Genomic DNA, 24,723 nt, shown 5'->3' on the forward strand with positions numbered 1-24,723 from the left:
TGCCTGAAGCCTTGGTGGGGTTGTCCTGAGCGAGGCCATAGGCCAAGGTTGACGACTTCCCTGGGGTTGTCTCAGAGCAGTGGGGCTGGCAGAAGCAAGGCCGACCAAACTTCGGGGAATTTGGGGTGAGGCTGAGGGGAGGAAGTTGGGGGCCCCTAAGAGGCGGTTTGGGGTTCCCCAAGGGGAACACTGCTCTACTGGCTCCGGGCTCGTACCAGAGTGGTCAGGCCAGTTGTCCGGAGGGAAGGGGCCCTGCCCAGTACCGCCAGCGCCGGGCTAAAATCGGGTGGGGCCGCCCCGGCGAGGCAGGGACGGTGGTGGTCGGGCGGGGTCTGTGCCCTACTCCCTGCGAGACTGCCTGGTCCGTACCAAGCGCGGCCTGCGAGGCGCGGGCCAGGCCCGGCCAGAGGAAACTCGGTCCCTGCGCTGAGCACTGCGCGCCTGCAGCTCCTGCCCTCCCCGCGGCTGCGGGCGCGGCAGCCCCCGCGCCCCCAGGGGCCCGGCCAAGCGGGGGCTGGGCCCCACGGGCGAGCACGGGAGGGGGGACGGCGGCTAAGGCTGCGACGCTCTAACAGGTGGGATCCCGCGGCGTGGTGGAGGCGGGCGCGGGAGGAGGAGGAGGAGGAGGAAGAGCAGCGGCAGCGGGAGCTTGAGCAGGAGCAGGATGAGCCGCGCGAGCTGACAGCCGCCGCCGCCGCCCGCGCCCAGGCTCGGTCTCGCTCCCCGCGCCCGGGGCCGCTCCCCGCCTCCCGCCTCCCCCGGCCGCCCGCGGGGCGGCCCGCCCCCTCTGCACCTCCGGGCCCGGAGCTGCCTCCATCGCTCCTGCATCCCGGCCGGGGGGAGGAGGAGGCGGAGCAGGAGGCGAGCCGGAGCCGCCGCCGCCAACGCCGCCGCCGCCGCCGCCCGAGCAGGACAGAGCGCGCTGCAGCCCCGCGCGTCCGGCCGCCGCCCGTGCCCATCAAGCAGCTGCGCGGGAGCCACACTGCGGGACAGCCCGGGCCGCGGCGCGCCCCGGCCCGGCCCAACCCAGCCTAGTCCCGGCACCCGGCGGCCCGGCTACCGGCCCGCCCCCGAGGGCGCCGGGCGCGGCGGGAGGATGCCGAAGCCGACGCTGCTGCTGCGCGGGGGCTGGGAGCGCGAGCGCAGCCCCGGAGACTCTGAGCTGGGCCGCCAGTTCCGGGACTGGTGCCTGCGCACCTACGGCGACTCGGCCAAAACCAAGACGGTGACACGCAGCAAATACCAGCGGATCGCCGAGGTCCTGCAGGGCGGCGGCGGGACCGGGGCGGGCAGCGGCCCCGCGGCCGGAGAGAAAGGCAAGTTCCAGTTCTGGGTGCGCTCCAAGGGCTTCCGCCTGGGCAGCGGCCGGGAACCCAAGATGGGCCAAGTGGTGTATGTGCCGGTCAAGACAGGCTCGGTGAGTGCGCGCGCGGTGGCCGCGGGCCTGTCCCGCCGCGGGGCTCGGGGTGGGCGGGGGCGGGTTGGGGGTGTGGATGTGTGTCCGAACGTGTGTCCCTGAGGTTGTCCGTGGGTCTGGCTCGCCCGAGGCGCACGCGTCCCTGCTCACCCGCCCACCCCGACCCGCCACGGCAGCGCTCCGGGTTCGGGGTGTCCCTGCCCCCCTCTGCGCCGCTGCCCGGGCTGTGGCCGTGCCGGGCAGGCTGTCCCGGGCTGCTCACCCCAGCATGTTCCGTCCTCCCGTCCCCTCCCCCCGCCAGCAGGCGGCTGCTCCGAAGCCTGAGCCTCCCCCCACCCCCCCGCCCGCCCCGGGGCTGCCTGTCCCGGGCGCCTCGCGCTCCCGCCCCCGGGCCGGCTGGGCGGGGTGTGTGTGTGTGTGTGTGTGTGTGTGTGTGTCTGTGTGGTGTGTGTGTGTGTGTGTGTGTGGAGGGTGGTGCCGCGGGAAGGGGGGCAGGGGCAGCCACGGGACGGGGAGTCCACTCGCCTTCTCAGCGCCAGGGGAGGGGGCCCGCCCGGGCACTGTCTCCCCGACCCCACCCGGGGCTGTCCCGGGGAGGGGCAGCCCGAGCCGCAGCCTGGCGCAGGAGCAGCCTCCCGTGGGTGGGTGGGGCGCCCCCTCCGCCCCCCGGGCCCCTAGCCTCCCCCTCCCTGGGACGGGGGCGGCCTGACCTATCCATCCTTTCCCCTCCCCCGTCCCCGGGGCTGGCCCGGTCCGGGCGGGGTGGCGTGGGGGAGGGGGCGGGGAACCGCAGCCGCCGGGAGGGAGGAGGCGGGTGGCCGGGCGGGGGCGTCCCCTCCGGCCCGGGGCGCCCTGGAGAGGGCGTGCGGCGCGGGCCCCGCGGCTCCCCCGCGGGACCTCATTGTTCTGCAGCGGGTGGGGGCTGGGGGGGCGGCTGCTCCCCGGGCGCTGCTGAGCTTTGAACTTTCCGTCGCAGAGACCCTCCATTAGTGCGTTCAGCCCCCGGCCCTCCCGGGCCGGGCTGGCCTCCTTCCCTGCCCCCCTCACTCCCTCCCCGGCCTCGCCCGGCCCGAGCGAGAGAGCGGGGCCGCCCCGCGCCGGCCTCCCTCCCTCCCTCGCTCCCCCGCTCCCCCCTCCGTGCTCCTCCCCCGTCCGGCCCGCCCGCCCCGCGCTCAGCCCCGTCCCCGGCCGGAGCGGGCTCTTCACACACAATTGATTCGGTCGTTACGAAAAGTGCACTTGTCCCCTCCCCCTCCCCCTCCGGCGGCCGCCCGGGCCGGGCCCGCGGGGTGAAGGGGCCGAGAAGGAGAGAGGCGCGAGCCAGGGAGCGGATCTGGAGGCGCCTCCCCCCGCGCCCTGGGGACGGGGCTGCAGGCCGCGGGGAGTGGGGAGCCGTGAGCGTGGAGGGCGGGCGGCCCATCTGCGAGGAGCGCTGATAACCGCGCCGCTGCCTCTGCGGTCGCCAGCAGCCCATCTGCGCCGCTGCCGCCTCCGGCCGGACCCTGAGCAGAGGGCCAGGCCGATGGGCGCGCCAGGGCCGGATTCCCCAAGAGGAAGGCTGGGGCAGTGTCCCAACCCGCGCAAGTCAGGGACCCCTCCCAACCTAAATCAGTGCTCTCCCCCAAACCTGGGGAATCTGGATCATTGCCCCCTCCCCTGATGAAGCCAGAGACCCCTTCCCCAACCCAAATCAGTGCCCACTTTCCCACAAGGGGAGTATGGGTCATTGCCTCTTCCCAGCCTAGGTCAGCCCTCCCAACCCTGCTATTTCCTACCTCCCTCAGTTCTCCCCCATCTTGGGCTAGTGTCCCCAGCCTAGGTGAGGTCAGTGACCCATCAGATGGTTGGCTGGGTCTGTGCCCCCTACCCTGAGTCATTGCCCTGAGACCTCCAGGCTTCCCAGGTCAGTTAGTGGCCCCCATCCATCCCATCCAGGTTATCCCTCCCTAGTGAGCTGGGAGTCTTGGGCCAACCTCTTTCTTAGTCTGAGGCAGGAGCCCCCACTGCACCCACTCCTGGAGTTGCGGGAGCAGGTGACCCTCAGACCTGGTAGCTGGCTCACTGGTTTTCTGTGTGGGTGGACCTCTCCTCTAGGGAATGGGCATCATGAGGCAGTCCCCCTAACCCATTTGCCACAGTCACAGCAGAGCAAGGGCACACGCGTCCATCCAGGCCACATGCAGTAATTGGGTGCTAGGCCTGGGTCTCACATCCTGCCAGCCCAGCAGTCTCTCCAGACCCTTCATGAGGCCCATAGTGACCTGTCCTGGCAGCAGGGGCCTCATAAGCCTCCACCCTGGCTCCCAGACCAATAATAAGCCCTCCCCAAGGGACCACCTGCCTGTGAGGCAGAGAAAGGGGCCCCAGGCCTCCCTGCCCAGGCTGCCAGGAGGATAACAAACACAACAGACGTGCCCTCCTGTGACAGCCCGCCCATTGAGCTCTCCACACCCGCCTGCCTGGCCTGCTGGTCCCCAGAGAGCCTGTTAGTTACCTGCCACTTGCCCAGCCAACCGGAGCCAGCCACAGGAGATGCCCCGAGTCTTGCCACCCCCATATCCAAGCACCTTCCTGGGGCTCAGTTATTATTTTTACATTTCCATTTTCCTTTTCACTGATCTAAGAGGAATGAATCCTGCTGGGAATTCAGGGGCAGCCATGGCCTGTTCCGGGGAGGGGCTGAATGGGACCTTCTTTGAAAGGTGCAAAGGACATCCCCCATTTCCCACCCCCCATGCACCCTCACACACCCAATTAAAGTTATCATTGCCTCTGGTGGCAGTTGGGGGAGGTCCTGTAGTTTTGTCCTGGGTGGGTTTTGTGAAGGTCATTGGGCCTTAAACCTTTGTCTCAGGCATTTGTTTAGCACCCACAGGCCTAGTGGGGGGCACTGGGGCATTGGGGTGGGTTGGACTCTGTGCCTGCTCCTGGAGAACCCAGCTAGTGGGGGAAGTGGGTACAGCTGTGGATATGATCAAGAAGCCAGGCAGAACAACTTCAGGAAAGTGGGGGCGTGGGAGTTGGGTCATCCAGCAGCTGAACGTGGGCCCCCTGTGTGGGCTCGGTCCTAAGGGTGGCCATGGTGTGTAGTCTCTCTTCCATGTTGCTGCCCCCTCCTTGGGCCCCCTTTCCTCCTCCCACAGCCATATGCGGTGCTGTGGTTGGGGCCCTTTCCGAGTCCTGGCCAGCAGCAGGTCGATGATCTGACACCACTTGTCCTGTCCCATCTGGCCCTGAGCTTTTCTGGGTGTGTGTGACAAAGGCTTAATCTGTCCGGACGGCCCAGGGCGGAGAGGAGGGCAAGGGGAATTACACTCTGCAGGGGCCTCCTGCAGCTGGGGCCCGGGTGGGGGGCGGGGCAGGGCGGGGGTCGAGCAGCAGAAGCCTGGGTGTGGGGGGAGAGGCAAGTTGGTCTTCAGTTTGCAGGTTGTCACAGGAAATAGAAGTGGAGGCGGAGGACTGAGGGGAGGAGGGCGGAGTCCTCCACACTGGGCACGGGGCGCTCTTGGGGATAAGATCTTTTTATGACAAGAGCCAGCCAGGCCTCCTGGCTGAGCAAAGCCTGGGTAGGATTTATTATTTCTTGAGTTTGGCCTGCTCCGGCCTCCGTGGGCTGCCAAGCAGGGGAAGCAAACCCCTTGGAGGCAAGACCCTCTGATTCCGTTCCAGCTTCAGCCACAAAGTGAACCAACCCCTTTCCTTTTCCTCTGGTCTCTCAGAGCTGTGCTGTCCTCAGGGCCTGCAAGGGCCTCAGGTTATGTCTGGGGCGGGGCCCTGGACCATCTGTCAACTCCCAGGACAATAAAGCCCCAAGGCTTCTTGGACATAGATGTTCTCCGCCCAACTCTGCCATCTTCTAGACGGAAAAACTGAGGCTTTGAGAGAAGAAGTTTCTGTTGGTAGGGAGTCAGAACTGGAATGCAGATCTCTGCTTCACTGTGGCTTCTCCATGGCCCATCACATGCCAGGATCCCCCATTAGAGCACCATTCCCCGAGGGGAAATGCTGGATTGCCAAACTCCACTCTCAACACCAGGCTTTTTCTGAGCCGGACCCCAGGTGTTCCGCTGGCCAAATTGACTAATGGTGGTCTTTTCCCAGTTTGCAGACAACGTTCATTTAGTGGAGAGCATTTTCACAGTCTTCAGTCTTTCTCCCCAGAGCTTTTGTGTAAACCTTTGGCACCTGCGGCCACTGGTCTAGGCGGGAAATGGCCTCTGACTTAGCACAGTGTAATATATGTTGTGACCTTCGGTTGAATACCTCAATATTTCCTGCTTTTCTCCAAATTATCACCACAGTGACCCTTTCTGAGATACTATTGTGTGCTGGGACGCTGTACATGTCACTGTGCTGAGATGGTGGTCCCAGTGACTTTTCGAATTCTCACAGCAGCCCAGGTCAGTGCTGTTACTGTTACTGGCATCCTTCAGAGGAGTAAATGGAGGCTTACGGAGGCTCAGACTTTCCCTAAAGCCATCGCTGCTGGGGGCAGGCCCTGAACTTGGGTACTGCCTGCACACATGTCCATTCTGACCCTGTCAGAGGTGTCTTGCAGCCTGATCCAATTTGAAAGCCTAGGTCCTTCATGACAAGCTTTCAGTTGATTACACCTTAATCTGAATTAGTTTAGAAGAATCCCTCTGGTCAACATGTCTGTAATCACAGGCTGGTGCTTGAGGCAGGATTGTCTCCCTGGGAGCTTTCTCGGGGCTCACTAGGACAGAAATGGAGTAAGAAAGGAGGAGGCCTCTGTTCTCCTGGGTCCAGGGGGCCTTTGGGACGAGGTTGACAATGAGGGCTGGCATGGGCCCCATTTACATTTCTCATGGCAAAGTGGGCTATTTTATTAAGTACGCTTCAGTGATTCAGGTGAATGTGGTCTTGGGGACCCTGGAGGACTGCATTTGGGAGACTGGGTGATGTTGGGGGATCAGGCTCTGCCTTTCTGGGACCTCCCTTCTGGGTCCTGGGTCACTGTTTGCTGGGGGGGCGGGGACAGCATGTCCCCCTGTCCTTTGGGTCAGACCTGAATGTCTAGGAGTCAGGAAGTCCTGCTGGGAGGACTGGGGACTAGGGAGCCGGTGGTTGGGGCCGCTCAGAGACCACGTGACCCAACCTCAGGCTAACCTGGGCTTTTCCAAGCCAGCTCTTACCTTGGAGGTGGTGGGATTGAGTACTGTGCACATGTGCGTGAGCTCATGTGTAGAGCATGTGTGTGCACGTGGGGCTATGTGCATGTGTGTGTGCAGGCAGAAGCGTGACTATGTGGGCGTGAGTGTGCATGTGCCTGTCCATGTGCGGCTGATGATTCTGTGTGCCAGGGGCAGTGTGTGTGTGTGTGTGTGTGTGTGTGTCTGTGTGTGTGTGTAGAGGTGGAGGGAAGACTGCATGCGTGTGACTGTGTGTGATTGAGCGTCTGTGTTGACAGATGTGCAAGCACCTGGGGTGTGGGCATTGGCAGACCACGAGTGTGACTGTGTGCATGCACACATGTTCCAGATCCCACTGAAAAAAACCTTGTCAGCCTGGCAGTGCGGTGTTGACAGCGGTGTCCTCCCTCATAGCCAAGCCAGCCTGAGCTGCTGCTCTGGCCTTTGCTGCCCCTGGGGTCTCAGCAGCTGCTGAAGCCAAGTATGAGGGAGGGAGTGGACATAAGAGGTAGCGCCATGTCCCTCTCCCCACAGTGGCCAAGACATCTACCTGTTTCCAGCCTTCTTCTCCTCCCTTCTCCTTGCCCTACAAGGGCAGCAGGACAAAGCTTGTGACCTCAGCCATGGTGGCACTTAGTAAGCCCAAAGCCAGGCATCATGGGGGTTGGGATGGGTCCTCTCGGGAGAGAAGGCTCTGGACTTGAAGTGACGGGGCCAGGACCTATGGGATGCTAACCAACTCAAGCCACTTCCTTGCATGTGACCCAGGTAAGTAGCCTGCTTGACCTCGCCAAGTCTCAGTTTCCTCATCTGGAAAACAGGCTCCAAAGCCCCACTTCCAGGAGGCTTGGCAAATAGGAAGAGCCTCTGCTATCATTTGAAAGGTCACTCTGCTTACTTGTGTCAGAGCAAGCCTGGCCCTTGGACCCCAAAGGAGGAGAGGGAACAGAACCAAGGTGGGCAGCTTATTAGAATAAGGACTCCTGAGTCTGCTTTCTGCCCCGGCCTAGCCTGACATAGAGGGGAAGTGAAGGGCTTGGGGCGTCAAGCCAAGGGACTCTGGGTTCAAATCCCAGCTCTGCCTTTTTACCAATTTGGCCTTAATTTTTTATCTGTAAAATTGAGCTGATAATCCTATCTCCTTCATAGGACAGGTGTGAGATGAATGAATGTATTAATGCATGTAGAGCCTGAAGAATGTAGCAAGTCCTAGGAAATGTTAGCTGCTATGTGATCTCACTGAGACTCAGTTTTCTCACCTGGAAAATGGGGGTGGTGATGAAAGATGTCATGGGTATTAAATGGGACAATGGAAATAAAGTACCCAGCCAAGTTCCTGGCACATAGTAGGTGGACAGCAACTATTAGTTCCCTAGAGGTTGTGTTTGTGTCTTTTCTCTATCTCCAGTGCCATTGGGAGCCTGGTTCATGTTGTATTGAATAGTACAGAACACCAGAAAAGTCTTGGTGAAAAACATAGGTGTGACATGAGCCCCCAGAGCTGGGAACATGAACCAGCCATCGCTGGTTCCTGCCCTAAGCCTCAGTTTCCCTAGTTATCACACAGGGAAGGCTCCTGTGGTCCCTTCTGCCTCTGGAATCCCTTCCTGGTGCTGGGGGTACCAGATCCCAGAGGTCAGTGTACGAGAGGGAAGAGGGTTGGGGCTTTACCAAGGTCTATAGGTACTGACCAGATAGGAAGGTATAATAGAAGGCTTAGCCTCCCAGAGGCCTCTCACACACCCCCGTCCCACCCTTGCCCTAGTCCCTGGTCAAAACCCTGAGTTCTGGGTTCTGGGATCTTACAGAGAACACAGGGAGGCTGCTGTAATGACTGCCTCTCTCTGGCAAGGGTCTGAGCACATCTCCCATGTTTTCAAGCCCCTGCCATTTGCCAGACACTTTATTTCATTTAATCTACCCTGGATTCTGTGAGGTAGCTGAGAACCTGGCATCAGGGTGGCTGGGGAACCTCCCTGAGTCTCACAGTGAGCAAGTGGCAGGGCGTGGGTTCCATGGCTGTCTGACCCTTTTGAAGCCCCTGGCTGTGGAGGCAGGGGTCCGCAGGTGTTGTAGCCCTCCCACGCCCCACCTCAGGCTCATGGTGTCCTTTCATCTGAGGGCACTCCACAAAAGCTGCTCAGAGCTGCAGACAGCCCTCCCACTGGCCCAGGCCCAGCCTGGTGGGAGACAGATGCCACTCCTCCCCCACACCCCTTCCCTTCTCATCTCAACTGCAGCTATAGGCCTGACCAGGCCTGGGCAGGCTGTGGGGATTGGGCCGAGGGAGGAGTTGGGAGGCTGGCCTGTCCTCTCCCCACAAGGTCATTGACTCCCCTCAGCATCCAATCCTGTTGGCCACCCTGGGACATGGGGCTTCTCAGCTGCAGATGGGGAAACTAAGGTCGAGCGTGGAAGGACCTCGCTCAAGGTCCCACCGAGCATCGGCGCTGGGTGTGAGCCCCTCTGGTTCCAAGCCCGGAGGGTCATTCGTTCATTCACTTCCTCACTCATTCGCTCCTCTCACTGTCCTCCCCATCGCAGCTGCTCCACCCTTCCCTTGCTCGGGCCATACCTGGAGTCATTTTTGATTCCTTTTTCTTACTACCCTCCCTCCCCATGCAACCCATTTGCAAATCCTGTTGGTTCTACCTTCAAAATACATCTCAAATTTTATCTTCTCACCACCTCCACTGCCACTAGGCTTGTCCAAGCCTAGAGATGCATCCACCTACCTACTACCTGTGTTCACGACCTGTGTTCACGACCTGTGTTCACTCTGGCCCCCTGTAATCCCCTCTGACTCATACAGGCAGAGGAAACTTTGCAAAAAGCAAATCAGATTCTCTCCCTCTTCTCAGAACCCTCCAAGGCTCTGATCTCATTCAAAGCCCAAAACCAAAGCCTTTCCCAAAGCTTACAAGGCCTTGCATGGTCTGGTCCCAGTGGCCTTGCTGCCCTTGGCTCCCTCCTCTCTTCCCTTATTCATTCAGGCTCAGCCACACTAGCCTCCTTGCTATCCCCTCCTTGCCATCCCAGAAACCACCAAACACAGTCCAGCCCCAGGGCCCTTGTACTGGCTGTTCTCCCAGCTCAGAACACTCTTCCCCCAGGTGTCTACATGGCTGGCTCCCTTTCCTCTTTCGGGGTTTTGCCCACATGTCACCACCTCCCTGATGACCCAGTCAGGACAGCCTTAGGACCGTTGGACCCTATCCTCCACCTCTTTCTACTTCATTTTTCTCTATAGCTCTTATCACCCCCTGGCATTCTCTCTCTCTCTCTCTCTCTCTCTCTCTCTCTGTACACACACACACACACACACACACACATACATATATACATACCGGGGGTGCCAAAAAAATGTATACAAGTGGACACTCTGGTCAGTGTTGCTCAAGCAGTAGTGCGCTGTTATCAGTGTCTGGACGCTGGTGGTAACCACTGTGAGCACCTCTTGTAATTGCAGAAGTCAAACGTGACTTATATTCATCTTTTGTTACCGGTATATAGTGAGTATTACAATTTTAATACAGTTTTCCTTTCTTAAAATGTATAAACATTTTTTTGAACATCCTCTGTATATATTAATTAATTAACGTACTTCCTTATTTATTTTTACTAGTTTATATGTTTCGTATCTGTCTCTCTGCAAGGCTGTGAGCTCCACCAGGGCAGATGCGTCTGTTTTGTTCGCTGCTGTATTCCCAGGGCCCAGAATAGCCCCTGCCCCTATGGGGTTCCCCACTGTGGGATGAGGGTGTGGTGCGGAGCGGGCAGGTGGAGTGGGGGAGGAAACAATGACAGCATCTGTCTCAGGGCAGGAATCTGAGAACCACCCATCCAGTTCTGCCCTCCAAGGGCCTCAGGAGCCCCAGGGCCCAGACCCATCCTCCTGCCCAAGGGTGTCCAAGGAGTCCTCAGGAAGGTGACATTTGAGCTGGACCTTGAGGGGCAAAACAAAAGTTTCAGCAAGAGCAGAATAGGGGGAAACTCGTTGCAAGGAGTGGGAATATATGAACACGGGCTGAGAGGTGGGACAGGTTTAGGCGGGGTCGGGGCCTAGTGTGTGGTGGTGACGAGGCTACTTCCCTGGAGAAGCCTGTTCTGCAGAATATTTCAAATGGGGTGGGGGTGGGTAACTAGTTAAATCAGCTTGAGAACTGCTGTGGGGTACGGAGGGGATGAGCCGGTGAAATTGGTTGGGGCCAGATGGAGGAGAAAAAATCTGGAAAGCCACTCAGAGGAGCTAGTGCGTCACCATCAAGGACAGCAAGGAGTCCGCAGGAGGATTTTTAGTAGAGGGGAGATAAGGTTAGATTTGGGTTTTAGAAGGAACCCTCGAAATGCTGTGGCAAGAAGACGTGTTCCGGAGAAGGGGAAATAGTAGGCTGCGAAATGGGTGCAGAGAGAGAAGGCGAGAACCAGATGCTGGTGGCAGAGCTGGGATTCTACTGCAGGTCTGTTGTTGGCCGTATTACTTACCCTCTGGACTTTCCTACTGTTGCTCTGCCCAGGCGAGCCCTGTCACCGGGGCGGACTCCTTTCCACATCCCCACAAACATGACAATCCCACTGTTTAAGAATTGCACGTGATTCTCCAGCCTGGGATAGAGAGGAGGGGCTGATTTCCTCGAAGGACAAGAGGTTGATTACTGGGTAACATGGGCGGGGGGTAGTAGGCAGGCTCAAGGGGCACTGTTGGTGCCGTATTCTTGGATGGAAGGAGGGGAGCTTAGGACACCGGAAATGTAGGCGGATGCACAGATCTGAGCCGAAGGCACAGGGGCAGGGTCCAGTGGCAGAATCTAAGAGCCATTCTCTAGGCTGGTAGTGTGTGGCACGGGAGGGCATGAGGAGACTTGGTGTCTCAGGCCTCAGTGGGACCAGCTGGGGAGTCATCATCTTCACGGGGGCTCCCTTCCTAGCTTGGATACGTCCCTGCCCGGGATTCGATGTAGGCTTCAGGCAGGCCTTTGCCTGGGTGGATGACTCATCGTTTTCTCAGCATCCCTGGGCTGAGAAAATGTTCGAGGAGACATGGGGCCCTTCCTTTGGCAGGCCAGTCCCTGGACGGATGTTGGCGAGGTGCGAAAAACGCACTTGGGCCTTGGGCCTTGTCTGAGAGCATCTCAAGGGCGGGTCTCCAAGAGCCCCTGGCTTCCACAACCTTGCATAGTCCTCAACCACCCTGGGAGGATGTTGTGACCCCATTCTACAGGTTAGCAAACCAAGGTACAGCCTCTGCTGGCACCCAGCTAAGGAACCACTTGGGGTTTCAGTTTCTTCATCTGAAAAATGGGTCTGATGATTGTCCCTCCCCTACAGGATTATTGAGAAAACCAAAGGAGAGAATCGGGTGAAATGCTTAAACAGTGGGATTGTCATTTTCATGGGAATGTGGAGAGGGGTCTGCCTAGGTGAGAGTGACTCTGCCAGGAGAGCAACCGTAGGGGAGGCCGGAAGGTAACATGGTCAACAACAGACCTGCATTCGGATTCTAGCTTTGCCATCCGTTTCTGGTTCTGGGCAAATGACTTGCCTGTTCTGATCCCCTGGCCTCTTCTATCTAAGTGGGTGATAACCCATACCCTGTGGGGTGGTTGGGAAGATGGCATAAAACTAAGTCGATCAGGCAGGCCACAGAATAGGGGCTGCTGCTCCATTTCAGGGTCCCTTAGAGGACCCCTCTTCACTGCAAAGATCCCCAAACCAGACAGCTGTTAGTCTCCCAAGGGTGGTTAGGAGGCCCTTTGTGGGGTGATAGGAAAACCTTGACCAAGGTGGGGAGTGGAGGGGAGGCAGTTCAAGAGTTCAGGCTGGGAAGCTCTGTGGGGATGGGGCCTCCCTGGGAGAGCTGGAGGCTGGGACAGGAGCCAGCTGAGGGCAAAGTGTTTTCTGTTAAATGTGAGGCCCCCGCAGGTCAGCAGAGCAGTGGGGAGTGTGGAGGCAGGGGCTGGGTCCAGACTCTGCCACTTACTGATGTACAATCTTAGGCACATCTCTTCTCTCTGAGCCTTAGTTTCCTCATCTGTAAAATGGGGTTATAATAGCTGTGGCTTCACTTACATCTACCTTCTACTCTATATTCTCTCTATATATTCCTATAATCTATAGTATAGAAGCATCTGGGCCAGGGTGTGGACGTAGTCAGTCTTCAATAAAAGGAAGCTATAATTAGGATTATGATTAGGATTGAATCAATAACCCTAGAATCTGTGATGAGGCCACATGGAACAGTGCTGCTGAGTTGGGCTTTAGAGTTCAGACTGGCCCCAGGTTTGAACGGAGCTCCACGACTCATTAGCGGGATGACCCTGAAACATGTCTCTGCCCCTCCCTGAGCTTCAGTTTCTTTCTCTGTAAAGTGGGCCCAGTAATAGTTCCCTTCACAGGGTTGCTATGTGAAGAGAGACTCCATGTCAAGCACTCAGCACAGGAAGCAGGAGTGTTCTCTACTTGTGCCTGTGCTGTGGCCAGTGTAGACCTAGGGATGCGGCGTCTGGGCAGTGCCAGGGGCCACCGGAGCAGAGAATTACAGAAGGGGCAGCGGACAGAGGTAGAAGAGAATGAAGGAGGGGTATGTGCAGGAAAACTGGAGGGGAGGGCTTCCAGAAGGAGAGGTGCTCAGCTGGGTCTGCTCCAAATGATTACCACATCCCCCCCCCAGATCTGGATGAGAGAAGGCCTTGATGGAAGCCAGAGGGCAGAGGGAAGGCACTGGGCCAACGCGGGTGGAGAAGGAGAGGCCAGATGTCCTGCTGGTGCAATCAGAAGTTGGCGGTCAGGGAAGGAGGGCGAGAGGGGAAGTGGGCTTCGCAGAGTCCAGGCTGCTCATTGTGGGACTAAGACTGGGCAGGCTGCCTGGAGGAGGGAGCCCTGGGTTCAAATCCTGCCTCCAACCAGCTGTGCAACCTTGGACACATCTCTACCTCTCTGAGCCTCCATTTCCACAGCTGTAACATAGGGATAGTCACATTAACTACCTTTTAGGGTTGTTGTGGGGATAATTTGAGATACATAAAGTGCTCAGTCAATGCCTACTACCAAGTCAAAACAATGACAGTCGTGACACAGCTTGTGTTTGTTGAATGCGTATGGAGTGCTAAGTGCTCTGCTAAATATGCCCATGACTCCATGTGATGTCCAGGCATGGTTACCATTGTTACCCTCATCTTGCTGATGAGGGTGTTAAGGCTCAAAGAGGTTAAGTAACATGCCTGAGGTCACACAGCTCCGAAGAGCCAGAGTAGGGACTGGAGCCTGTGCAGGGAGTCAGCTCCCTAAATTACCCAGCCTCTTGACAACAAGGCTCCGGTCGTGAGGTGCGCTGTGGTTCTACATGGGCTTGGACAATGGTTCTTCCCAGGATGGTCTGTCTGACAGAGCGCACCAACACTGGGACACGCTGCTGAGGCACAAACAGAATCAGTCTCCTGGTGGCCTTGAGCCTTGGGGGTCACTGAGGGATTCTGTGGTTCAGAGAGGACCAGGGAGTGGCGTAGAGCCTTACAGCCAGCCTGCCAGCCAGTCAGCCAACATGACCCACTCAGCTGACACAGGAGGAGCCCTGTGCCCACCTGCATGAGACAAGGCTCAGCCTTATTACATCCAGGCTGCAGCCAGCTGCCAACAATCCCAAAAGGATATGGGTGGCCCGTGCCCGCCCTGGGTGGGACTGATGGGATCAGGGCAGGGAAAGAATGCCAAGGAAGCTGGGGAGGAAGTAGGGAGAGCTCTTATGAGGAGGTGAGCCATGAAATGGGAGAAGAAGGGATAAGGCCTCCCAGGAGGGGGCAAGGGGCGCTGTGGACAAAGGAGCACAAGAGAGGTTTGTTTTCAAGGTAACACACGCCTATGACTTAAAGTCACAACCACCACAAAATGGCAGCCCCCAAGAGGGTGAGAAGTGCCCAGCCCACCCCATCCCCCTTCGTCTAGTTCCTCTGCCAGAGAGGTTCAGTCCTTTATGTGTCAGTCCCTCCCTGAGCTACATGGCCCTGGAGCTGGACTGCCGGAGTTTGAATCCTGAATCCTCCATAGACTTGCTGTGTCACTCGGGCAACTTACTCAACCTCTCTGTGTCTCAGCTTCTGCATTTCGAAAATGGCAGTAATGATAGGACCTGCTTCTCTGGACTGTGGTGAGAATCAAGGCTCTTGAAGTCTAGCAGAGGGCAGGGCCGGTGTTTGAATGCTCTGTGAGCACTGGCCGTTCTTATCAGTGGTTGCTCTTGCTATTATTATTGTGATTACTATTGTGCATGGGTAGCTACGCATGTGCCCAGCTTCCCTTGCAGGTCCTGAAGCTCAATTTTTGTAGCTTCTGTCCTTTTAGGCCAGAGGCAGAAGTGAGCGGTCAACCTGGAGGTCAGGCTAGTGGCCCTGGATCTTGAGACAGGCCTCTTGCATGGAGGGGTTTTCTGTCATTGGCTGGGCCCCAGGAATTAGCCACTGCCTCGTCCAGAGCTCATGATGTGAGGACTCAAGCCTCTGCCCCTGTGCTGGGACATGGGGTGGTGATGGGGACAGGAGCAATGAGGGGGCTGTGGAGAGAGCTGTTGGCCGGGTCCCAGAAGATGGGGTTTCAAGGCCCTCCTCTGCCACTTCTCAGCCCTACTGTTCTTGAAAAAGTTCCCAGCTCCTGGCCTTGGCTTCCTTATCAGGAAGGTGGTACCAGGCTGCAGTGAGGAGCCAAGGCAGTGCCTCAGCTGTAATGCAGCACTGGAGTTGTTCAGCAGGGACCCCCACCTGCAGGTCCCTGCCCTCAGGGGATTCACAATTGAGTTGATTGTGTCATTGATAAGATTCCGGTTTGGGAGGTATTAAAGTGTAACTGAGAAAAACCAGCCCTGGGTTCAAATCCTAGTTGTGCTGCTTAGAAACCTTGGGGAAATTAATTAACCTCTCTGGGCCTTAGTTTCCTCCTCTGTAAATTGGGCATAGTAATAGAATCTGCCATGTGGGGTTGTTGGACACAGGTAAGAGACTGAGCCGGAGGCCTGGCTCGCGGTAAGGATCTGTGATTGGCAGCAGTTGTAATAATTTTAAGGCACTCAGACTAAAATGAGAAACCACCAGCAAACAATACAGGGCTGCAGCCATCCATTCATTCACTGATTCTTTCAGCGAACTTTGACACCTGCTATGTACCAGGTCCTGTTCATTCATGCCACAAAGATTTGTTGAGCACCTACTGTGTTCCAGGAGGAGTGGTGAATAGGACAGACTTGATCTCTGCCCTCCCAGAGCTGGAAGTCCCATGTACGCCCACTGGCTGGTGATCAGGGCATCCTAGGGCCTGGTGTGCTATCCAGCTGGTTGGCTTAGGCAGTGGGCCCCTATCCAGTTGTGACAGGCTTGCTGAACTCAAGGGGGGCCACTTCTGCCCAGCATCCCCAAGCTAGCTCTTCTGTCCCCGTGTCCAGCTCTGAGTCCCAGGGATTTAGAAGTCTGGGTGTGTGGGGAGTGCAGGGCCTTTTCCATCACTCTCCTCCCACCCCAGTTCTTGTCACCTCCTCCTCAGCAGTAGCACTCATTGTCCTTCCTCCTACTTCCTCCCTTCTTCACATCGCTGCCAAAGTGTTTTGTTAAAATGTAAACCTTACCATGTTCCTTCTCTGCTCAAAATCTTCTCGTGGGTCCCCATCACCCTCCGAGCAAAAGCCACCACGGCCATGAGGCCAAGCATGGCCCCTGTCTCCACCCTCTGAGCTCCTGCTCACTGCCCTCACACCAGCTTCCAGGCTGTCTCCCCCAGCCCATAATGGGCCCTGGTGAATTGTCACCTCCTCAGTGAGGCTTTCCCTGACTGCCTTTTCAGAACGCCCTTTGTCTCTCATCACTCTCAAGCCCCTTACTCCAACTTCGGAGACCTTATCAACCTCTGACAGACACTGTGATTTTTGTGTGTGTGCCTCGGGCTCTGTGAGGACAGGGATATTTACCATCTTGCTCACGGCTGTGTTCCATAGTAGGCTTGCAGTAAGTATTTATTCAATGAATGCCTTAAGCCTTTTCATTCTCCTCTTTGTGCCTCAGTTTTCTCCTCTGCAAAATGGAAGATCAGGGCTGGTATGGGGCCAACGTGAAGGCTGGTGTGATGATGGCTAGGGTCCCGTCAATGGCTGGCTGACCTGCCCAACAATCAGGCCTCTCCTGTCCAAGGGCTGAGAGAGCCAGTGGGGGCTGGCAAGTCAGCAGGTGGTCACGAGGGCCCCAAGCCTAATTAAGAAACATTTGGACTCACTCCTGGCCATGTTGGGAAGCGCAGGCAGGGCAGGGACACAACTGTAGGAATAGGGGAAGAGAAGCTGGCTTGAGGGAGCCTTGGGACTGGGGAAATCCTTTAATGGGGCCCCAGAAAACCAGATCTCAGGCAGTGAGAACTATTGAATATTGCAGAGCAGGGAAACATAGGACGGGAGGCATCTAGGGACCCGAGTGTGGTCCATTGTGTGCAGAGCAGAGATTGGGGTCTGAGGCCCAGGGAGACTCTGGGTTCTAGGGGACAATGGCTCAAATGGGAGCAGGAGCTAGAGAAATGAGGTGGAGAGGGCAAGGGGGCTGAAGGGATGAATCAAACAGTCTCCTCATCCTCATGTCAGCTGCTTTGTTCTCCACAAAAGCATCCTCCTCATTCATTCATCCATTCACTCATTTATTCATTCAGCAACTTGGAGAAAGCCTCCTGGGCTGCGGTGGTGAGCCTCACAGATGTGGGGAGTGCAGGGCCTTTTCCGTCACGTAGGGCAGAGCTCAGGATGCATTGTGGGGGACAGATGCTACAGGACAGGGTGATGGTCGTGGTGATGGTGGTGGTGGTGGTGGTAAGGGTGGTGGTGGTAATGATGATAGAGGTGATGGTGGTGACGGTGGTGTGTCAGCTCACATTCATTGAGTACTCACTAGGTGCCAGCCTGCTCTAAGTGCTTCCTGTGTGTTTGTACACTGGGCTCCTGCAACAATCCTGTGAGCCACTGAGATCTTACGCAACTTGCCCGAGGCCCCCTGTGAGCAAAGGGCGGCACCCGGATGTGAGCCCAGGCAGGCTGGCTGACCAGCAGCTGCTCGCAGCTATGGCCACCTGCCACTTCCAGCTGCAGCTCCCTCCCTCGGGCACAGGCAGGTTCCTTCCTCGCCTCCTGGACCCAGCACAGGGGCAAGTGCATGAGTCTGATTTGCCTGAACAGGGCTTGAGGTTTGGCGTTGCCCCAGCAAGCTTGAGCAAATGGTACCCTCGCTCTTCTGCCCTCACCACTTCATCTGTGAAAGGGAAGAACTGTCCTCCAGGGAGGCCACCAGAAAGGCAAGGAACCATCACCCACACTGTGGCGGTTGATGTTTCCAGGGGGAGATCCCATTTTCTAAATCAGGAGGCAAGAAAGAAAAGAAGGTTCTATTCTGAGCCCTGCCTCTGGGATCTGGGAGGGGGAGGGTGCAGGCAAAAAGCCAGGGTCTCCTGGATGGACGCACTGTACAAACCCCCTTGCGGCTTCCCCTACACAGGCCCCTGGGAGGGGGCTGTTCTTCTCCCACTCACTGCTGACTCCTGTGCCTCCGGGGGGGCGGAGGGAAGCAGGAACCAGGCACCTGCACCCCCGTTCTAGCAAACCCAAACCGACCCCGTGCCAGTGAAGGGAGGGAACAGAAGGTAGGGATCAGGAGCAGAAGGACTGGACATAAATGCTGTCTCGGGGCTCCCTGTGTGCCCTGGGGCCCACAACTTTTCCTCTCCAGGCCTCAGTTTTATTTAGTTGTTTAAATATTTACAGAGTGCCTGCTCTGTGGAGACACAAATGAAAATCTCTACCCTTGAAGATCTGACAATCTATTGGGGGCTGACACTACATACCGTGCGTGTTTCCCTGAAAATAAGACCGAATCGGAAAATAAGCCCTAGCATGATTTTTCAGGATGATATCCCCTGAACATAAGCCCTCATGCATATTTTGGAATAAAAATTAATATAAGACCCGGTTTTATTTTTGGAGAAACACGGTAACAACCAGGGAAAGCACCCAGCTGGTCAGATGCTGGAAAGTGCTGTGGAGAAAAATCAAGCAAAGTGAGGGGAATTGGAGGTGTTGGGATAGGAGGTGTTGGAATTTTAAACTGGGTGTCAGAGAGAGCCTCACTGAGAAGGTGACATTTTAAACAAAGCCCTGAAGGAGGTGTGAGACCAAGTTATGCAGGTATTTGGTGGAAAAGCATTCCAGATAGAAGGAACAGTAAGTGCAAAGGACCTGACACAGGAGTGTATCTGGTGGGTTTGAGGAACAGCAAGGAGGCAAGTGTCCCCGTCTCCTGTGTTTGGAAATCAAAAGACTGCATTTTACCCCTCAGAACCTTAGGCCCCAGAACAAAATTCCTTCTGAGCCCTCATAGCCCAGCCTACTAAGAGCTGGTGATGCCAGCCTCCTGGATGGGGCTGAGGCAGGGGCCTTACTACCTGTTTTTCCAACCCATAGGATGATTTTAAGAGCCACTGAGACTTGGAAAAGAGAACATCATCATTCTGACTCCTCACTCCAAGTGGCTGACTCTCACAGCACTCTGGGTGCGAATCCTGGGTCTACCACTTTCTGGCTATATGACCTTAGGCAAGTCATTCTCGGAGCCTCAGTGCCTTCATTTACAGAATGGGAACACGATGCCTGTTTATCAGGTTGGGACGGGACTTGTAGGAAACACACCAAGAAGCATGTGTAAGTGCCCAGCCATGGGCCTGCCCGTGGGAGGTGCTTAGTAAACGTTTAAAACCAGAATGTAATATTTGTATGGCTTTGAATCGTTTTCACAGCTATTGGGAATTATCACATCACTTGAGTCTTCTAAGAACTCCAGGAGGAAGAGGGGTCAGGAAATATAGCCTGATTTACAGAGGGGTAACCAGAGGTCTAGAGAGGGTGAGTGACTTAACCAAGGTCACAGTGTCGCAGGGCCAGCGGAGGGCTAAGACATGTGTCTCCTGGCTCAGGGCAGTGGAGATTGTCCAGAGCCTGCCCTCCCTCATGAGTGTGTGTGTACATGTGCGCACACATTACCACGCAGTAAGAACGACTTTCAGATTTGTGGTCCCTGAGCAGGTTTTGTAAGGCATGGCGTGGTGGGTCAGGAGGTCTGTTGTAAGGATGTTGAAAGGCCCAGAGGGTAGGGAAGCTGAGGCCACAGGCGAGCAGAGTCTGGGGCAGGTCCCTGAGAAGAGGAAGAGGTCTGGGCTCATGTGCTTGTCCACTGGCCTGTTTGTCCATCTGGTGTCAGGCCTTGCTGGGCAAGTCAGGCTGTGTCTACAGACTGGTCTCGCAGCAGCCCGGCTCCCGGTGCCTTGTCATTCAGATGACTGTCCCAATCAGCCTCGGAGCCTCGGGACAGCGCTGGGGGTGATGGGCATTACAAATGGGGAAGTTGAGCTTCAGAGAGGGGCATGCCCAGCTGGCATCGGGGGCGCCAGGATTTGGACCTGGGTCTGCCCTACCTAGCTCCAGTGCTGGCCATCCTCCTGGGGAGCTGGTCATAGCTTAGCCAGGTGCTGCCAGGTGGGCTTTGGGCAGGAGGACCCCTTCCTCCCGTGGCCCACCTTCCTGGCCATATAACATGCCCTTCTAGCTCTTGATGGAATGCCCTGCCCACCAGTCTCTGCTCCTCTGTTGCTGCAGCCTTAGCCCTCGTCTCATGGGGCTCAGGGCCACAGGTTCTGGCCCTGCCCTGCATCAGCACGGGGTGGGCGTTGGGCTGGCCATCTGACCACTTTGAAGAAGTCAGGGAGCCCAACCTTATTCAGTGTCCTTACGACCCCAGACAGTCTGTCTCCAGTGCCCACACAACTCAGGGGTTTCTAGGACCATTTTCTAGATGAAAAAACTGAGACACAGAGAGGAAAGATTATATCCTGAAGCATGCCGGACATGAGAGCAGAGCTGGACTTCAAAGCCTATGCTTTTTCTATAAAGTAGCCTCCTGCCCTCACTTTCTTTAGTTGTAATATGGGAGAAGAGAACTGGGCAATCTCAATTTAGAGCAATGGAAAATGAAGGAGCAGAAGGACTGGACATAAATGCTGTCTCTGGGCTCCCGGTGTGCTCTGCGGCCCACGGGCCTCAGTTTTATTCAGTTGTTTAAATATTTACAGAGTGCCTGCTCTGTGGAGACACAAATGAAAATCTCTACCCTCGAAGAGCTGACAATCGAGTGAGGGCTGACACTACACAACAACCAGGGAAAGCACCCAGCTGGTCAGATGCTGGTAAATGCTGTAGAGGAAAATCAAGATAAGTGAGACAGCTGAATTCAAATCCTGGCTTCACTTCCTAGTGGTGGCCTTGGTTAGTCACTTCCTTTCCCCACGTCTCAGTTTTCTCACCTGTAAATGAGGCTGAGAGCAATATCAGCCCTCGAGCTGCTGTGAGGTTCAGTGAGCAGAAAATGATGGAACACTTACAGTGTCATTAGTTTTGAAATCGTTGAGGTCCCTGTCCACCACCCCCTGCAATGCTAGAGAGGATGGCCGGAACCGTGTTCATACGCTCTTTTGCTCTTCCTGAGGTGTGGCCTGGTGACCCAGACTGAATGAGGACTGCGTGTGGATGTGTCTTGTGGACAGACCGATGCCTAGGGAGCCTGTTGTGGTGGGTGGCAAGCGATGGATAGTTCTGTGACGTGGACATGAGGCTGACTCAAGCTGTGCTGGGCAGCCAAGGGTGCCTTTGTCCCCTTTGTTTCCTCTTGTGCAAATTAGCAATTACCTTTCCTGTTCCTGCAAGCTTGGCCTTTCCTGGGAGAATTGCTCCAAAGCAGCCACTGAGCAAGCAGAGCCGCCTGGCTAATTAGCAGGTGGCCACCCGGGACAGGCTCAGAGCCTGGTGGCCAGAATTGGGGTTATAGCTGCCTGCCGCTGGTGCCAGCTCAGCTGGGAGACTAGTCAGTGTCCTGGGCTCTGGGACACCATGGCACTTCTATCATGGGGTTCAGACCCTGGCTCTGTGGCTCTTTAGCTATAGGACTTTAGGTAAGTCACTTTGTCTCTCTGGGTAACAGTTTCCTCATCTTTGACTTCAAGATTGTGTGGGTTTGGAGCCCGGCACCTAAACAGTGTCCATTGTCAACGGGTAGTATTCCTACCACTATATTGTTACCACTACCACTGCCTGTACTGGCTCAGGTGGGAGAATACAAGGGATGCAAGCCCAGTGACAACCCTTGGGGACCCTGTAGTGCCACCTTAGCATCACAGGCAGCAGAAGCCCAGCTGGACCTCAGGCTCTTAGGCAAGAGAGAGGTTTAATCTCTTTGAGCCCAAGCTTCCTTTTGCTCCTCTAAGGAATGGAATAATCCAGATACTGTGTAGTCATGTGCCTAGAATAGGGCCTGACCTGGAGTAAGTGCTAATAAAGGTAGAACTCCTGCTCTCCCCTTTACCGGCTCCATCCTCCTCCCTCCTTCCTGTACCGCCCCCCCCCCCCCCCCCCCAATACAAAACGGAGAGGCAGCAGCAACTCCTGCAGAAAAAGAGGTTTGAAGAACTGCCTATGGCTTGGGGAGGTCAGGAAAAGGCTCCAGAGGAGAAAGGGTCTGAACTGGACTCATCGGGGAGGGTGTGTGTGTGTGTGTGTGTGTGTGTGTGTGTGCTCGCACTCTGTGTAGCAGTCTGGGGAGGTCCGTGTGGTGCGGGTACTGTGTGAGCAGAGGAGTGGAGCACAAATGGATAGTCTGCTCAGGGGCCATGAGGCTATGGGCTAGTAGGACAAAGGCTGCACCGAGGCAGCAGTGGCAGGTTAAGGGGGGGCAGATTCAGGAGACAGAGTCTGACCAGGGGCCTCGAGTGCCAGGCCAGGTGCGTTCTCCCCTTGGTCCGGGACCCCAGGGAGGAGATCTGCCAGGGCTGGGGATAGGGAGTGGGGAGTTGGGGGGTGGTGAACAGAGCTCCTGGAGCGCAGGAGAAGGGGTCCCTGGCTTGCCCTGGGAACTGCTGGGCTGGGAAGTCTTTCTGGAAGAGTGAACCTTAGGGCTAAGACTCCACCAGGAGCTAAGCAGAGGGTGGGTGTCCAGGCAGAGGAGACAGCCTTTGCGCAGAGGCCCAAAGCACGTTTCAGAGCTGGGGTGAGCAGGGCCAAATCACAGAGATCTCTAATGCCCACACATGAGCCTGGATTTTATCCAGGCAATGGGGAGCCAAGGAAGGTTCGAGACAGGCAGCATTAAGATTGGATTTTCAAAGTCAAGGAGCAGCTTCATTAGTCGGGGAGGTTGAGGTAGTAGTTGTGTAAAGTGGAAACCTGACAGAGGGTGGAAGTCAGCCTGGCCTCTTTACCCTTTCTAGTATCAGACCGGGGCAAACCCCATCCCCCATGCAGCCTCAGCTTCTGCGTGTGTCCAGCAAGTGAGCCGTAGACCTCCTGCCTCCCTGAGTGCTTGGGGTGCAGATGAAATCACCCTTATGACATGCTTGGGGCTGGGCACCCTGAGGCATCTCAGTGAAAAGTCACCCGTGATCTTCCATCGAGCACTCACTGTAGGCTAGGTGTTTTACATGGATTATATCATTTCATTCACACACCTGCCCCTGTAGGCAGGTTCTCCTCATTGGTGGGGGAGGAAACCAAGGCACCGAGAAGGGACATGACTTGCCCAAGGGGCAGAGCTGGGATTTGAGCCCAGGCTGGCCTGGCCCCAGAGGCCTTGCTGTTAGCTTCTCCATACTTCTGTCCCTAAGCGGGGCCCTTGCTGGGGTGTGGCCCTCTCCCCAGCCAGTTCCCAAGGGCCCAGTTAATCCCCTCTCAGGGCCACCATCTCAAGAGCCAATCAGTGCCTGCTGTTTGAGGGGCACTACACCTGTCCCCCTGCCCTGGGCCCCCCAGAGACCCCGCCCTGCCCAGATCTCTTCAGTGCCACCCTCAGTTCTAGAAGCTGCTGTTGTCAGTATTGCACCATTAAGGAAAAAGACTAAGGCTCATTTTTTTTGTCAGAGAAGCTGGGAGAAATAAAGGCAGTGAGAGAAGCATCCCTGCATAAGGATTTTTCTAAGTCTTGGCTGGACTGCCCATGGAGTCCTGTCTCCCCTGCCACAGGCTCCCCTGTCTCACCCTGATCTGCCTCCCTCTCCGCAGCCTGGGGCCATGGGCCCCCACTGTGGGTCCGCTGTGATGGGCGCTGCTGGTAGTGTAGGCTGCAGCTTCTCACCTGTGTGCAGGGTCTGCCTCCAGCGAGAAAGGAGGAGGAGGAAAAAAGGTCCTTGAGATGGTGACAAAGGTCTGAGTGTGGGCCGCCAGAACAGCCTGTTTCCAGGCAACTGCTCTACCCTGGGCTCCCCGTGGCGGCGGGCACATCCGTCATGCCGCTGCTTGGCTCAGTGAGGGAGCTCGGGCCGCCCCAGCAGCCCGGGCACACGGCCCAGGGCCCCCAAGCTCCAGCCCTGCTGGGGACATGAAGCCTCTCCAGCAAGAGCTGCAGGAGAAAGCACAGTGTTGTCATGGCTACTGCCTGCCAAGCACCTACTGGGTGCCCAGCGGTAGGCCTGGTGCACACAGGGTAGAGCTCCTGTTCATTAGTCAGTCCGTCCGTCCGTCCATCCACCCACCCGTCTGTCCATCTAGGATAGAATGGTGGTTTAGTGTGTCCACTCTGATAGCTGGGTCGAAACCTCACTCCACCACTGTTTGATCTTATCAAGTTCCTCTACCTTGCCAGGCCTCAGTTTCTTTCTCTGTAAAATGGGCATAATAATAGTTCTTACATCATAGGGTTGTTTTGAGGATTAAATGACTTAATATAGACAATGCTGTAGGCACAGTGCCTGGTACATATTAAATGCTCAATAAATGTTAGTTGTTGCTTTTATTTTCATTATTAATTAATTATTTATAAAGAGACAGGACAGTCGGAAGCATTCAATGTGTTACAATCAGACCTGGGTGGGGTTCGTGTTTGCCCCACTTTCAACTGTCCAACCTTGGGCAAGTCACTTGGCCTCTCCGAACCTCAGTTTCCCCTTGATTAAATCAGGGATATAATTAATAGCTGCCTCGATATCTGCTCCCTTCAGCATAAGTCCCAAGCCACATTTTTCGTTGGGAGGATCTGTGCTGCCATGTGCCCAGGGCCCCCCCCCCGACTGTACTCAGTACCCAAAGTGGTCAGTATTCAGTAGACCTCAACT

General features: G+C 56.4%; 1 protein-coding gene across 1 annotated transcript in view; it reads left to right on the forward strand.

Annotated features, from left to right (window-relative positions):
- The first annotated feature begins 1,048 nt into the window (after positions 1-1,048).
- Positions 1,049-24,723, forward strand: part of NOL4L (nucleolar protein 4 like) — a 125,270-nt gene continuing 101,595 nt past the window's right edge. The window contains exon 1 of the mRNA XM_033094632.1: positions 1,049-1,417. Coding sequence (XP_032950523.1) covers positions 1,097-1,417 — 321 coding nt within the window. The 5' untranslated portion in view covers positions 1,049-1,096. The remainder of the gene's footprint in view (positions 1,418-24,723) is intronic.

Source organism: Rhinolophus ferrumequinum, chromosome 23 (genome assembly GCF_004115265.2).
Source record: "Rhinolophus ferrumequinum isolate MPI-CBG mRhiFer1 chromosome 23, mRhiFer1_v1.p, whole genome shotgun sequence".
NCBI lineage: Eukaryota > Metazoa > Chordata > Mammalia > Chiroptera > Rhinolophidae > Rhinolophus > Rhinolophus ferrumequinum.